Genomic DNA, 17,451 nt, shown 5'->3' on the forward strand with positions numbered 1-17,451 from the left:
CTACTGACCCAGAAAATTCATTTATTTGGAATATTGCAGAAAAAAAAAAGAGAGAATAAATTATTTCTAAACCTCGCCTTTTAGAGATTCAGACTAAAATATTTATGATATCTGAGATTTGTATCAAAACAATGCAGGGGTGGGTTTAGTGGGTGACAAAACAGAGTGGCCACAGGTTGGTAATAGCTGAATCTGCAGAACAGGTACACAATTTTTACTTATTCTATTCTGTTACTTTGGTATTTATTTAAAATTTTTCTGGTAATGATTTAGAATTATAGCCACATCACATAGGCTTTGGAATCAAGCAGGCCTGGATTTAAGACTGGCTCTATTACTTGTTCGCTGTGTAAACTTGGACAAGTGGCTTAACCTCTCTGAATTTTCTTGACACCCTCCTACCCTCCCACCCCGTGAAACAGAGATACTACTTTTCAGGGTTCTTTGGAGGATTCAAATACACACATACATGCATTACATGTATGCATATGCATAAAGCAATGGCTATGTTCTGGCCTAACCAGTCCATGGGAACAAACCAAATCAGTTATATTTAAAGAAAAGACAAACCTTAATTCTGTTTCCCCACTCGCTGATGAATAGGAAGGCCTTTCTTCTCCATGGGGTCCTGTCTCAACATTTCCAAGAGCCTCTAGGGGTGTATACCAATATCTCCTAATGTCCTTCAGGCCTGACCAACTAGTGAGTCCCAGGGCAGGATGCTTCAATTCCTGAGAAGCTTAGGGGAAAGGAAGCTGGTTTCAGCACTCACATCTCTGCAGGCCTTTTGTTTGTGGCCCATAATCCCCACACTCCCTCTATGTTTAACTCTTTGGAGCTCTGTGCCTGATCACCTTAGTGATCTTTACTCCCCAGCCAGCAGAGAGGATTCTTCTTTCTTGTCTCAGTACTTCAGAGCAAGGTCCTACTACAGTGTTGGGGGGCGGACTACTTGTGATGGGATTGTTAAAATGACCCTCTCTGTGTCAAGGTGCATACAGAGATAAGCCAGTGGGCTGGGAGGCACAGTGGCCAGGAGCCGTCTCCCACTGACTCCAGTACTGTGGCTCCCATCAGTGGGGGGGTCCCAGTGGTCTGTTTAGCCCGACTTCCTCAACTCTTCCTCACTCTTGGCAGTTTCTCTCCAGGGCCCAGTTGTCTCTCCTTGTAGTCTGTCTTCTTTTTCTTAATCACGTGCTCCCACCATGGAGTCTGAACAGCAACCGAAGAGCCAAACTGGGGGTGTGCCTAGGTACCTATGTGTGTCCCCACATACTCAGAGAATTAAGGAGCTTCATGAAGATTCTATGACAATGAAATGGATTCTTCTCTTTACCTACTTCAGTCTCAGATCTAACCCCACCAAGACACTTTATGATGTATGCAAAGTACCTGTTTCCTAGTAAACACTCAGAAAGCAGCTATAGCTGTCACCCAGAATCAGAATTATCAGCAGTGTGAAGCTCAAAAGATCCCTTCTCGTGAGCATTATGTAATGTGTAGAATTGTCAAACCACTATGTTGTCTACCTGAAACTAATAAAACATTGTATGTCAACCATAAGTCAATGAAAAAAAAAAAAGACAATACCTTGTCACAATCGGAGGATATGAAGATGAATTTCTCTGTTTTTAATTTGGCTGTTAAAAAAATAGGTCTTTGAGGTCTCCTCCATGTTATTACATGTTTTTGTCTAAGATATACTATCACTAGGAGGAGATGATTTATGAGACAAAGGACAGAGTCAATTTTGAAATATCTCAGAAGATTTTCTGGTCATTGTCTGTCATAACCTTGGAGAATAAATAACATTGCCAGTTGCAAAATTGGAACATATAGAAGTTGACTTATAATTGTACTATAAATGAACCTCAGATTGGTAGGTGTGTCCTGTAGATCTGAGGGTGTGGTGTCCTTTTAGGTACAAAAAAAAAAAGCTTGTGAGGAAATTTAGTTTTGTTTAGGTTATAGTAGTTGTGATCTTTTGGTATTCGATTTTACATTCTCTTTCCACAACATTGAAACCAACACTGAGTCAAGGACTTTTTTTTTTTTAAGTTAGAATGAAATAAGCCTATATATAGACTCTTTTCAGGTTTTTTCCTCAGAAAACCCTATGAATTTATTGGAGTAGTACCGATCATCTAAAATAGATCTAATAGTAAAAATTACATTGGTAACACAAATGGAAGGGTCTCTGGTCATAAAATCTATAGCTAAAGAAACATTTTATCTAAAAGAGCAAAAATAAAGTAATCCTGGGAGATGATCTAGGCCTGTTAATTACTCTTACTAATAACCTAAATATTAATAATAATAATATCTTATTCTTCATATTTTTCTATCTAAATATTGAAATAATCCTGGTGTGTGTGTGTGTGTGTGTGTGTGTGTGTGTGTCCATGCCTGTGTGCGTGGCCTGCGTTTGCTGACCCAGCCCATGGGAGAATATGTCTCACTTTGTTCCATGAGTACCTGGCTACCCCACCCTCCATTAGACGCTTGCTGTCAAAAGCAAATGGGCTGGCCACGGATTTTCATGTAAATGTTATGCAGGTTGCTATTTGAATGACTTGCACAGGAAGAACATTCTTCCTGCTCTATGCTGTCGACATGTGTTAGACTCATTGACTTGAGCCAGTCTTCTACGTGTAAGTAAGTCTGTCATCTGAACTTTCTTTTTCTTGCTTTTAGTCAGTTTCTTAACTTGTCTTGGTTTTAAAATATATCCAGAAATTTATCTTTTTCATGATCTGCCAAGTATTTATAGCTGTTTTGTGGAGGTTAGGTTTCCTGTGGGTCCGGGATGCTGGTTTGAATAGTGGTGACTTGAAGCTGGGGGGGAAAAAGCACAATTGTAGAAAATTTTTGCTGAGTTGTCTGTCATCCCCACTCAATATGCACAGACACCCTGAGGACTTATATTGCCAGTTTCATTAACTAGAAATCTAAATTTGAAAAAAAATCGTTTTTCTAGTTATTCTGTAAGAAGGGAAAAATGCTTGGACCAATTTATGAAAATCTAGGCTTGAGATATGTTTGTTGTCTATTGGGATTTTTCCGATTAGTGAGATATAGAAAGACTAATGAATTGGAAATAATATCCAATTGCTTACCTTGCAACTGCTCCTGAACAATGATGTAGTAATGTTTGGCTGCTAAATGTGACATTTCTCCAAAATTACAGAATTATTATTTAATCCATAAATATTTTACGTTTATCAAAAAGCTTCTCTCTAAAATGTTTCACATATAAGGTATTAAAACAGAAGAAGGGCTTACACAGAGCATTACAGCAAATGAGACTCATTTGTAATGGAGGTAAACCGTATTTTGCTGTATTTTTTATTTTGAGTTTAAATAATAGACATTTTTTAGTTTATAAAAATGATGTGTTTCCTGTTTTCTCATATTGAAAGCCAGCTTAACTAAGTATAAAATACTTAAGTATAAGGTAAAATTTCATACCCCTTAAATTCAGATACAGGTATCCACAACCCTAATAGGTATAAGAAGTCTTTTTCTGAAAAAATTAACTTTTTAGTTAGTACAATATAATTTATTATTATTATTATTATTATTATTATTATTATATATGTATTACAGCACAGCAGCAAGTGTTTCAAGACATATGTAATCAAATTTTTATATGTTATAGGATTTTAAGGGGGTCTTATTTTTAAATTGTCAAGGAATGAATCCTTGTTGACTTTTATGAAGTATGATATTCAATAAAACTGAAGGATATTTAATATTTTACTATTTTTATAGCTTCATTTCTTACCTGTATATTGGAATATAGTTAAATAAGCATGTAATAATTGCTAATACAATCTATTAACTATTTTAATGATGGGGATATCATCATTTACCTGTAGGGTATAAGGTACAATTTCTCTTCAAAATGTAATTCAGGGCACTTGGGTGGCTCAGTCAGTTAAGTGCCTGACTCTTGATTTCAGCTCATGTCATGACCTCACAGTTTTGTTGGTGAGATTATGCCTCGTATTGGGCTCTGCACTGACACTGCAGAGCCTACCTGGGATTCTCTCTCCTCTCCCTGTCTCTCTGTCCCTCCCTTGCACACGTTCTCATTCTTTCTCTCTCTCTCTCTCTCTCTCTCTCTCTCTCAAAAATAAAGACATTTAAAAAAATGTAATTCAAATATGACCCCAGTCTATTTTGTGCGTATTACTTTCCTCGGTGCAATGCTGCCTATAATTTATGGTTTGGTTTAGGCATTTGTCTTCCTGACTGGCCTACAAACTCCTGTGGGACAAGTACTGTAGTTTAGTGTGCCTCCAGCCTCTGTCACTGTTCCTGGGACAAAGTGGGCCTTTGATGAAGGTTGTTGAATTATATCAAGCTGATGTCATGAGAGGCTTCAGGCACGCATGATCTGACCCAAAGGGATTTAAAGCAGAGACAAAATGAAATAGGGAAGATTGTTCAACATTGATATATAAGAGGATGAGGTATAAATTCTTGCTTTGCAAGTCTGTGGATATTTCTAAACATTTGAGATGAACGTTGTAAACATTTATGTTTAAATCATCTACCTGTTTAAAACAATAATTGGCAAGTCTGTACCTCACCAACAGCCTGGGTTAGGGTATCCCAGAGACAGTTCTGTTTACAGTAGAGAGGACACTGTATTTCATCCGAACTGGGTTTGGAAGCTTACATTACTATTCTGAATACTGCTGGGAAATTATTTGATTCACTGGCTTTACTTTCTTTACCTGAAATAAGTAAATACTTTCTTGCTAAAACCCACTTCATAAGGTTGTTAGATGAATTAAAGGAGACGATATATGAAAAGGGCTTCTATAAATTTTGAATGCTGTGATTGCATTGCATAACTACATATTCAGCAAACTCTTACTAAATCCTTACCTTTCTGTGACTATAGTCCATATTATCTGGGGTAGATTCTAAATACTGGGTGTGATATACAATATCCCTCCATTGAAACCTGTTTGGTTGTGGCTGTTAATAAGTTCTCTGCTTGATTATAGAATATGTAAGTGTCTTCACCTTTGCATGGTCTGTGCAGGTTTTTGGTATTTTCGAATGGTTTCAGTTTTCAGTATTAAATTTTATTTCCCACATAAACCAAATAATAATGAAAATATACTTATCAGAAAAACGTATTATTAAAGAGTAACCCATGTTCCTACTGCATTATTTGAGAGCATGTGAACTAATCAACCCTAATGTCCTCAAGTTCCCCCCAAATTAGGAAATCCTGATCAAGATTAAGAAATTCAAATAAGACTTTCAAGCATTTGCCCTGACAGGCTGGGACTACAGTTTTGTTAAGCTCTTTTTGAGCGCCGAGTAGTAGGTGGTGACGTCGATGTAATCCCTCAGATCTTTGAGAATGGGATTAAGTTTAAAATGTATGATTTGTCTAGCTGGAAAATAGAAAACCATTTTTAAATCACCAGGTCAAAAGTTTTAGGTTGAATAACATTTCCATAAATAGAAATATTTTATTACGCCCACATAGAATGTTCTGTTTAAAGACAACTTAAGTTCATGAAATAAACTCTATCTGCCCTTTAAGTTTAGAATTTGTTTTGCCCGAGAATTTATCAGGTATTCTTTAAATATTGAACTTGTAAGTATATTTAAAATTGGATTTTTTTTTTGCAAGCACAACTTTGAGAAGTATGTATATCAGCCTGCACTATACCATCCCCTTCCCATATCCTCTCAAAAAGAGCAAAGTAAATACGGGTTCGTTTAAAACTCTATGAAAATGTTTGCTTAAAACAACCTCTCTAGAATGGAAAATGTCAAATTGTTAAACTTGTTTTTCCTCCTTTTTTTTGTCTTTAGGAGAATGGTGTTGAATGCTTGTATCCTAAGAGCCTGCCACAGTCCAGGTTTGCCTGTTTTTATATGTGAATTAGAATGCATATTTTGTTAATTTTTAAGGAAATCTTTGGACCTGACGCTCCAAAATGTCTTCTCTACTCATTTGACAGGGAATATTCCACACTGTCATCTCCTGGACACACTTCATCCACAGAGAGTACTGTGACTTCAAGTGGTGAGTGAACTTGGAAAAGATATAAAAATAGAGTGTTAGTTTTATAACTAGAAGCTTGATTTCTGTGACCTGCTGAGGTGAGTGCAAATGAAAAGAACATAGGCAAATAATTTCTTTTTGCATAGTGTTCATGCTGTTAGTTTCTTCCTGTTGATAGATTCTGGGTCAGAAATTTTGAATATGGCTTCTGGTGACCTTGTCTGTAAGTCACTCTGTGAGAAAGAGGAGGATACAGGATCAGCTTCTTCTATGATAAAGATCACAGGTAAGCTATTGGAGTTGAAATATTCAAATATAGTTTCCATTCTAAAACAGTAAGCAAACCTGTAAGCCACTAGACTAACTATCCTCATAGTTCAGTAATATTTTATTTAAAAAAATGAGGTTATACTCTGGGGAGAAAATGTCCAAGAGGTGCCATTTTTCCCCCCAATTCTGTAGATAGAGCAAAACTTACAATATATTTTAATAGGGCTTAAATATTTCCTAACGGCAAAGGTTGACTGGATACAACTGGGTCTCAACTGTGGCACAGATATAGACTCATCTGCTTAGCAAATTCTCAGAATCCCCATTAGAATCTATTTGGTTGAAAGGAGGGGCCAGTTTGTGATGGTTCACTCAGGGGGCAAAAGAATTAACTATATACTATGTTGGATCCCTTTTTGAGTCTGAAAACAAAGTAGTGATTCTCAAGCATTCCCACTAAACCATCACTGCAGTTAACACTCACGGAAGTCCATAGCTCCTGTTCACCCCAAACACATCAGTCAAGGAAAATCCATTCTATTGTGTGAACTGGACAGTTCAGATATAGATGCTAAACTAAAGGAGTTGTAAAATTGTAGAAATGGAATCTATTCCTTACTTAAACTGAAGAATATTTTCATATTCTACTTCAGACCGAATAAGAGAAATTTATTTTTATTTTTTTAATTTTATTTATTTTAAAAAATTTTTTTAATGTTCATTTATTTTTGAGAGAGAGACAGAGACAGAGCGTGAGCGGGGGAGGGGTAGAGAGGGAGAGGGAGATGCAGAATCCGAAGCAGGGTCCAGGCTCTGAGCTGTCAGCGCAGAGCCCAATGCGGGGCTCGAACTCAGGAACCGCGAGATCATGACCTCAGCTGAAGTTGGACGTTTAAACTGACTGAGCCACCCAGGCGCCTATTTATTTTTTTTTTAAAAAACATTTTTTTAGTGTTTATTTTTGAGAGAGAGCGAGACAGAGCGTGAGCAGGGGAGGGACAGAGAGAGATGGAGACATAGAATCCGAAGCAGGCTCCATGCTCTGTGCTGTCAGTACAGAGTCCAACACGGGGCTTGAACCCAGAGCCGTAAGATCATGACCTGAGTCAAAGCTGGACGCCCAACTGGCTGAGCCACCCAGGCACCCCCCTGAATAAGAGAAATTTTAATTAGAACTACATCAGGGTACCATTTTTCACTAGTCATGTAGACAAAGATGCAAAAATTTTATTATACTCTGTTGGTTAGACTGTGGGGAAAACTGGAAATCTCATACATTTCTATAGGGAATGTAAATTATTATAATTAATATAGAAGGGAATTTGCTGATATCTACCAATATGTTAAATGTACATATCCTGTGATAAGACAATTTGGTTTCTGGGAATTTATCCTATAGCTCTAAGCACACACATAACTTGTAGAAGTTTCTTTACTACAGCATTGTCTATAATAACAAAATATTGGAAACAAGTTAACTATCAAAAGAAGCCTAGTTAATATATATTGGCATCTCAATGTAATGGAATACTACTATGAATCCATAAACATATATAAGGAAACTTCCTTAGAAGGATATCAAATAACTATTGTCTCTTTAAAAAAAACAAATATAAAACATTATATATTGCGTGTAAAATTTTGTGGTGAAAAAGGACAAGAAGAAGTTTTTATGTATACATAAAATACCTCTGAAAGGCTAGACAAAAATAACATTGTCTATGCAGATAGAAAGTAGGTTTCTGGCAGGCATGGATGGGAGGGATAATTTTCACCATAACGGTTTACACTTTTAAATTTATGGACCATATGAATCTATTCTCTGTCTTAAAAGTTAATGAAAACATCGGGCACCTGGGTGGCTCAGTCCATTGAGACTCTGACTTTGGCTCAGGTCATGACCTTGTGGTTCATGAGTTTGAGCCCTGCATTGGGCTTGCTGCTCTCAGGACATAACCTGTTTCAGATCTTCTGTCCCCCTGTCTCTCTGTCACCACTTGGTCGTACTCTCTCCAAAATAAAATAGAGATGAGCACTGGGTGTTATATATAGGGGATGAATCACTGGATTCTACTCCTGAAATCATTATTACACTATATGCTAACTTGGATATATATATATATATATATATATATATATATATATATACACATACATATACACACACATATATGTATATATATGTGTATATGTGTATGTGTATGTATATGTATATATATAGTTTTAAAAAGTAATAAAAAAATGAAGTAAAAGTTAACAAAAACTTGAAATTTCATTGGAAAAAGACTTTTTCATTTTGTTCTTATTTCCATATAAAATTTAAAAATATAATACATACTTTATTCCTTTTTTAAAAAACAAACACAACCTATTTATAGCTGCTGACCTTTGTGCCTGCACTGAACTAAATTCAAGACAATAGATCATATAAAGAGGAAAATCATTATCAAGTACATTTCAGTACGAATAAAGTACACAAAAATAAAGGAAATTACAAAAAGAAATGGCATACATTTATAGTGCCTTCATTCCTTAGTTTAATAATTTTCTTTTTTAGAAAGATACCACATTTTGGAAGAATATCATACTTGTTTATCAGTATTACATATGCAATTTTTAAAAACTGGTTTGTCAAGCTATTAGAAAGCTACTAAGTTACTGGTTGTTCAACCTTCCTTCATCCAGTTTCTATAAGTATACTAGTAATGTGTTTGATTAAAGAAAAAAAGCAACAGCCTTAAAAAGGATTTTAAAAACTTACTTGAAGGCCATTCATACAGATATTAATTTCTATTAAGAAATCTTATAGGGCTAGCTTTCTTGGGAACCTTAGCTGCTCTAGACCTGATTTTGAATCAATGGACACGTTTAAAGTTTTATAGTATATAATTTGTCTCACATGTTAAGATTTTTGCCACTTACTAGTCTGCTCATAATTGCCACCCTCACTATTTCTTCCTCTTTCACTTGTTACTGCTCAGGCAACTGTTCAGTGTGTTCCCTTTCTCTCACAGGCAAAAGTTCAGCTCATGACAATACTGCACCCCAAGGCTCTGTGAGTGAGGACAAAACCACATTAAATCTGGTAAGGAAATATACGCGTGTTGGCAATAAAAGTAATGATATAGCACGATGGTAGAACTGTCCCTTTAAATTTGTAAAATATTCTTAAAAGCACATTTTATCCTTTCAAAATATTAAGTTAATAGAATTGAAACACATCAATGTTTTATTGATTAAGAAGTTGGTGCCCAAGAGTCCCTGTGACTTGTCCAAGGTCACACAATAGAGTTAGAGCTAGGACTTCCTTACTCCACATTGTTTTTTCATTCATTCACTCACTTATTCATCAAAGGTCTACTGGAAACATGTTAACCATCTATCAATAGAGGACTTTTAAGTAAACAAATGTATTAATAAGTAAGGTTAAATAAAACAGTAATATTTACCTTAAAGATCTGTTCTAATTAAGAGAACATGTTCTAATTAAGGGAAGAAACATACAGTTACTCAGTAATATACAAGTACGCAGTGTGGTTAGTGATGTAAAAGAAAAATGCTTGGGTTAGGAGGCCAGACACTGTCATGGAGGAGGTACTTTGTGAATGGTATTGAATGCTATCCAGGAACCTGGAAAACTGCTATACAACATTATTTAAATGTTTACAGAGAAAGTTCCTTTCCTTAAAGAGAAAGTTCATGGACACTGGTATGAATTTATAATTATTGGAGAGTAACTTGTAGACTATTGATCCAATTCCATGTTTCCTCAAGGGTCTTATTTATGTATTAGTCCCTCTCTGTATTGTATGTATACAGGTATGTACGTATATGTGTGTGTGTGTGTGTGTGTGTGTGTGTGTGTGTATTGATTTCTCATCAGTATATAAACATTGTTTTAGTTAGGCCCATTTGGTTTTAAGAAACAGAGACTTACAAAAGCTAACTCAAGCTGAGAGATGGTTGTGGCATAAATACATTTGAGGCAATAGGGTGGGCAAAAACTTTATAGTATTCTAGTCTGAAGGGAGTGGAATGATGGGATATGTGATTTGGAATCATCCTTTGTAGTGTGAAGTGTATATAGAGTGTAGTGTTGGCTAGCAAACATGCCAAAAGTGGTTGCCCCTTATAAAAAAATAGAGGAATATTTGAGTCCTCTAATTTTTCATGGTAGTCTTCTGAGAAAAATATTTTTTCTCATCTCAAGACAAGATAGAAATAAACTTAAAAATATGGGTTAGAATTAGAAAATGTAATCATGGAGATGAGGTGCTGGTTAGGATGCCATTGATAATTCAGGCAAGAGATGAGGATAGTATGAATTTGGTGTGGATGGATAAAAGACTAATTTGGGAGAGATTTAAGGGACAGAGTTTATAGGACACAGTGACTGATAACCAGGGTAGGTGTGGGGGATGCATGGGAAAATGTAGATACTCAGGATTGTGGCTTATCCAACAGAATGAATAGGATTTCATGAGAAGAGGGAGGCAGTAAGAAAGGTAAACTTTAAGGGGTAAAATAAGATTGGTTCAAGTCAAGTTTCAGGTTGATGCGAGACATCAATACTCTGAAAGATTACATATACAGCTGTATATCTATATTCATAAGTTCATTCCTAGGACTTTTAGGGGTAGACACACATTTGTGAGTTACCAGCTAAAAAAAAAAAAAGTATGTGGGTGAGATTTCTCAAGGAGACTTGGAAAGAGCAGGCGGGAAGAGCACACAGAGAATAATGGACTCTTGATGATTCCATTATCTAAGAAAAGAAGGCAATGACAGAAGAAACTCAGAAGGAGCTACTGCAGCAATGGGAGGACATCAGGAGATGAAAACCAAGGAACGAAAAATCTTCAAGGAGGCGGGATTGTAGGTCATTTTAGATGCCACAAAGAGGTCAAGTAAGCTAAAGACTGAAAATTTTCCATTGAATTTGGCAATAGAGAGTTCACTGATAACTGGAAGGGGCAGTTTTCTTGGAGTATTGGGTGGAGGGACAGATGGGAGTTGAAAAACTGGAAATTGCAACTATGGACAATTCTTCCCAGAAGAAGCATGGCCATAAGGGAGAGGAGAGAAAGAAGATGCCACAGATGGAAGAGATTAGGGTGTTGAGGGAGGATTCAGAAAACTTAAGAATATTTAAATGTTGATAAGAATGACCCAGAGGTTTACCTTTATGACTGCATTTGTTACATTTTATCAAAGTCCTAGCTTCAATTATCTAAAAATTACATGACATAGTATCAATGGCTCTACCAAGGAAATTTGTCATAGACTTGCTTTTTATGGAAAATTTCTGAGAATGTTGAAGAATTGTCACCATAAAAATGATTTTATACCTATTGCTTTCCCATTAGATTTTCCCAGGCAGTATAGTACAACCCTCTAATTAGGGTAATTCTTGTTGTATAGATATGTTTGTAGGATAGCTGGCCAGTGACCTTAAAATGTATTTATACGGAGTAAAAGCCTAACATAACACAATCCTAGTTGCTATTTTTGCCACCAGTTCCCCAGCAGCCTATCTAGAAAGCTACATGTGATAGTCCTAGATCACCCCCACCTCTTCATGCATCCAGTCCTACCTCTCCATCAAGCTCCAGCATGTTTCTCATCTGCAGAGACTTGCCAAGCTTCTCAAGCCATGGTGTCTCCCTATCTTTGTAGAGCACTTATTTATTCACATCTCATTTATTTGACAATCAAACCTAGTGGTTGCCTTGTGGTAATTTGTATCACTATTCATCTATTTCTGTCTTGTGTACCTCAACTACATTGGAAAACCCCTTAGAGCTAGTCCTGTTTTATTCTTAACCCCTAGTTCAGTTCTTTGAATGTCACAGTGTTTTTGATAGAGTAGGGTTAGGAGAGGACAGGAAGTTGGGAAATGATTGGCTATGAAGGATTTCCACTCTATGTACAGCAATAAAATCTCTTTATGATTTTAGGAAGCTAAAGAGGAACCAAAAACAATAGATGAGCATAGAAAAGAATGTGCCGCAGGAGGTAAGGAATGTTCTCTCCCAAACCCCATGTGAACTTTTGTTCCTTGCTTATATTTTTATGAGTGAAATCTTTCTGAGTAAAGATGTGCCTATAATTCTGCATCTCTAGATAAAATCAGCCAATAAAACTGACTCTTGCTTCATTTTGTATCATTTTTGTAAAGCCACATTTATGTTACGTTAACTATTAAGCTCCAGAGGACTTGTAATAGCTTCTACACTATTGTGAACAAAGAACCATGCCAGTGTTGGTAGTAAATTCTAAGCTCCACTTTGAGATTTTTTTATTATCCCATCCAACAGTGAATAAGACTAAATATTTAAAAATAAGTGCTAATATGCTTCGCTCCCCTTTTCACCTCCATTAGGATAGATTTGAAGCTTTGAAGTCAAGCAGACTCTACCCTGGGTCATTCTCTGACTAGCAGATTTGGAAGAATATTTAACCTGAGTGTCAATTTCCTCATCTGTAAAATGGAAATGATGAGAAAAAAACCTAATCTTTATTGAGAATTCATGTGCAGAGTTTTATTTAGTTCCCCCAAATACGCACTTGTATTAGATAGGTAAATTGCAATTCAGTTTCCTAGCCTGTAGACTTTGGATGGTACAGTACCTACCACAGGTTTGCTCTGAGGATTGAATAAGTTAGGTATAAAACAGGTGGAAAACGCTTGGCAAAGTTCTCATAAAAGCTACTATAGAAAAATAAGGGCACCTGGGTGGCTCAGTTGGTTAATCTTCTGACTTTTTTTAAAGTTTTTTTTCAACGTTTTATTTATTCATTCATTCATTTATTCATTCATTCATTAGAGAGAGAGAGAGAGAGAGAGAGAGAGAGAGAGAGAGAGAGAAAGCAAGCAGCAGAGGGGCAGAAAGAGGGAGACACAGAATCTGAAACAGGCCCCAGGCTCTGAGCTATCAGTACAGAGCCCAACACAGGGCTTGAACCCATGAACTGTGAGATCATGACCTGAGCCAAAGTCAGACACTTAACCAACTGAGCCACCCAGGCACCACAAGCATCTGGCTCTTGATCTCAGCTTAGGTCTTGATCTCAGCATCATGAGTTCAAGCCTTGTGTTGGGCTCTGTACTGGGCATGCCTAGAGTCTACTAAAAAAAAAAAAAAGAAAAAAAAGTAAAATAATATCATCCTTACTTTATACACGTTTGATGAAGTTGTGACTTGTTCCAGGTCACAGAGCTATAAAGGTGAAAGCTGGAACTTAAACCAGGTTTTTTCCATCTCTAACACTCTTCATAACTAATATATCCTTTTTGCGAAGTTGTCATGAAGAGTATCATTATATGTAAAGAGCGTTGTTTTGGGACTGGCACATAGTAAACTTGTGACAAATGGTTGATACCATGTTTATTGTTGCTGTTGTTGTTATTATTATTTTGCTATTATACCACTACTATTACTTCAATGACTACTCCTGCTGCTGTTAAAGCCTTGATCTGAAGAAGGACCAAGGTACCAGAGGAAGGTGTGCATTTAGCCATGGGATCCAGTCAAACATTCAAATGCAAAGAGAGCAATTGGACTCTGAGACCTCTTCAGGTTTCAGACTATTCACACGATAACGTATGAGCCAATGATTTTAATGTCATTGTGATCCCAATAGCATAACATAACATTATCTTATATTTAAGAAAGTGCATTATTAGCTGGCTGCTATTTCAGCTATACGTCAATGAAATGCCTATAGTGGAGAGGGGACGTTTGATTGTGTCTTCCACTAAGCCTTTATAACCCAATAATATTTTACTGTCTTTTAATAGTTGCTGCTGTTTCCTCTCTCCCTGTAACCACTGTGAAATCGGTTAACTTTAAACAAAGTGACAAGTAAGTTCTTCTTCATATGGCATGCTCACATTTTTTGCTTCTCTATTGAATTACGTTTGAACACTTTTTTTTTTCTTATCCTACAGCACTTCTGCTAATGAGAAGGAGGTGGAGGTGAGTTTTGTCCCTTTAAGTTAAAAAAAAATGTTTCTGACTCCCTTGTCTATTATCACTTCATACAGTCTATGACAAGCTGTCATACATTTGGTGTCTGGTTACCTTGGCAGTGTCTAAGTGCAGGTAAAGCCGATGTATGCCAGCATTATGTTGCTGGGAGGAGAAAGTAATGACTCAGCATAACCCAGTATTAAGTTGAAATATTTCACTACAACCAATTTTCTCCCCTCACCTTCACATTATTTTGACAATAGGCTGAATTTCTCAGATTATCTTTGGGATTTAAGTGTGACTGGTTCACCTTGGAGAAAAGAGTAAAGCTTGAAGAAAGATCACGAGACTTGGCAGAAGAAAATTTGAAGAAAGAAATCACTAACTGTTTAAAGCTGTTAGAGGTGAGAACCCTAACATTTGGGGACTATACACCTGATCATATTGTTAATAATGTTTTCAAAATTACATAGGAGTTTACTTTTGTGACTAAAACCAATACCAGGCACCAAGCCCTGCCTGACTCAGATGTGAATTAGAGGAAGTAAGAATTCAGGATCAGGCTAAAATAAAAGATTGCTAATAGAGTATGAGCAATAAAAAAAATGCCTCTTAAAATCATTGTGGGTCACCTGCCTTCTCTCCAAATGTTCACATAGGTTTCAGGCAGAAGAGTCATCATGCAGGAAACTGAGCAATAGGAGATAATATCAATTTTAAGCTTCCAAGAAGAGAATCAAAAGTCTATTTCCATTTAATTAACTGAAAAAAAGAATGGTGACTGATTTTAGTCTTGTCAGATGATGGGCAAGCCCTGTGTAGGTAGATAGGTAACAACTACTACTATTTTTCCATTTTGTGAAATAACCATAAGTATAGAGATGGGTTGGAAAATTAAGAAGGTTATTTTTGGAAAAAGAAAAATAAAAATTTAGAAACCATATTCTGTTTTTTTTTATTGTAGTAAAAAAACCTAACATCAAAATTGCCATATCAACCATTTTAAGTATACAGTTCAGTAGCGTTAAGTATGTCACACGGTTGCAAAGCAGATCTCCAGAACTTTCCCATCTTGCATACTGAAACTCTGTACCCATTAAACAACCCCTCTTTTCCCCTCCTCTCAGCCCCTGGTAACCACCATTTTACTTTCTGTTTCTATGAATTTGACTACCTCAGATACCTCATATGAGTAAAATCATATAGTGTTTGTCTTCTTGTATCTGGCTTATTTCACTTAGTATAATGTTTTCAAACTTTATCCATGTTTTAGCTTGCGACAGGATTTCCTTCCTTTTTAAGGCTGAATTAATATTCCATTACATGTGTATCCTGCATTTTGTTTGCCCATTCATTTATCAATAGACATTTGAGTTGCTTCCATCTTTGGCTAGTGTGAATATTGCTGCTATGAACATGGGTGTGCAAATATCTCTTTGGCACCCTGCTTTCAGCTCTTTTAGAAATCTACCCAAACTGGGAATAGGAGTTCCATTTTTAAGTTTGTGAGGAACCATCATATTGTTTTGCTTAGTGGTTGCACCATTTCACAATCCTATTAATAGTGCACCAGGGTTCCAATTTCTGCACATGAGGGCCAACATGGTATTTTCTGCTTTTTCGATAGTAGCCATACTAATGGGTGCAAGATGGAATCTTATTGTGGTTTGCTTCGCATTTCTCTGATGGTTTGTATTATTGAGCATCTTTTCATACATCTCTTTGTTGGCCATTTGCATACCATCTCTGGAAAAATGTCTATTCAAGTCCTTTGACAATTTTGTAATAAGATGTATGTTTTTTTTTTCTCCTACTCCATAGGTTTCCTTTTTGTTTGTTGATTATGTTCTTTGATGCACAGAAGTGTTTAAACTTGATATAGCAGTATTTGTCTATTTTTGCTTTTGTTGCTTGTGCTTTTGGTGTCATATCCAAGAAATCATTGTCAAATCCAATGTCATGAAGATTCTCCCCTATGTTTTCTTCTGAAGTTACATAGTTTTGGGTCTTAAATTTAAATCTTTAATGCATTTTTTTTTTTAGTTTATGTTGAGAGAGAGGGAGGGAGAGAGCATGAGACCAGAAGGGGCAGAGAGAGAGGCAGAGAGAAAGAATTCTAAGCTGGCTCCACACCATCAGCACAGAGCCCAATGTGGGGCTCGAACTCACAAACCATGAGATCATGACCTGAGCTGAAGTCGGAGGCTTAGCCTACTGAGCCACCCAAGTGCCCCTTTAATCCATTTTTTCTCGTGTTTGTTTATTTATTTATTTGTTTATTTATTTAGAGAGAGGGAGGGAGAGAGAGAGAGAATATGAATATGAACATGATCGGGGAGAGGCAGAGAGAGAAGAAGAGAATCCCAGGCAGGCTCCACACTGTCAGCACAGAACCCAATGCAGAGCTCGATGCCACAAACTGTGAGATCGTGACCTGAGCCAAAATCAAGAGTCTGATGCTTAACCAACTGAGCCACTCAGGTGCCCCTATTCAATCCATTTTGAGTTTACTTTTGTATATAGTGTAAGATAAGAGTCCAATTTCACTTTTTTTGATATGGATATTAAATGTGGACATGGATATGGGTACGGATATGGATATTGTTGGTTTGCAAGATCCTCAGGAGCTTCGTGGATATAATCTGAAACTAGCCCTCATATTCAGAGGGCAGGGAGAAACTGAAGGAAAAGGCAGGTCACTCCAAGTTGGTAGATGGAAGGTTTAATAAGCAAAGGAATTTACATATGCGCTTGTCTTTGGTGGCTACAAGACAAGTAGATCTCTGCAGCCACCCACCAAATCTATTAAGTTTATATAGAGGCTTTACTGGGTTGTTATATATACCATCCAAATGATCTCAGCACTACGTCATTATTTCAAGGCAGTGTTCTTGGGGCAGCTTCTCAGAGTGGGGAAGCCATAGTTCAAGGACAGGAGAGGGGGTGAATAACCTCTGATTACCTGGATCCAGCTGATAGATCAACTGGTGGTCATGTCTTCTTGATGACCTCCATGAAAAGATATCCAGTTTTTCCACTGGGTCTTGGCATCCTTGTTGTTTTTTGTCTTTATTCCAGTACCATATTATAGCTTTGTAGTATGTTTTGAAATCAGAAAGTGTCAGTCCTTCGACTCTTTTTCAAAACTGTTTTGGCTATTAGGGGTCCTTT

General features: G+C 36.7%; 1 protein-coding gene across 3 annotated transcripts in view; it reads left to right on the forward strand.

Annotated features, from left to right (window-relative positions):
* The window catches only part of IRAG2 (inositol 1,4,5-triphosphate receptor associated 2), a 127,752-nt gene that overhangs the window by 95,463 nt on the left and 14,838 nt on the right, over window positions 1-17,451 (forward strand). For all 3 annotated transcript variants that reach the window (XM_043564826.1, XM_043564824.1, XM_043564825.1), the window contains 8 exons: window positions 5,845-5,891; window positions 5,994-6,058; window positions 6,216-6,323; window positions 9,322-9,392; window positions 12,265-12,322; window positions 14,109-14,172; window positions 14,259-14,286; window positions 14,544-14,684. In XM_043564826.1, coding sequence (XP_043420761.1) covers window positions 5,845-5,891; window positions 5,994-6,058; window positions 6,216-6,323; window positions 9,322-9,392; window positions 12,265-12,322; window positions 14,109-14,172; window positions 14,259-14,286; window positions 14,544-14,684 — 582 coding nt within the window. The remainder of the gene's footprint in view (window positions 1-5,844; window positions 5,892-5,993; window positions 6,059-6,215; window positions 6,324-9,321; window positions 9,393-12,264; window positions 12,323-14,108; window positions 14,173-14,258; window positions 14,287-14,543; window positions 14,685-17,451) is intronic.

Source organism: Prionailurus bengalensis, chromosome B4 (assembly GCF_016509475.1).
Source record: "Prionailurus bengalensis isolate Pbe53 chromosome B4, Fcat_Pben_1.1_paternal_pri, whole genome shotgun sequence".
NCBI lineage: Eukaryota > Metazoa > Chordata > Mammalia > Carnivora > Felidae > Prionailurus > Prionailurus bengalensis.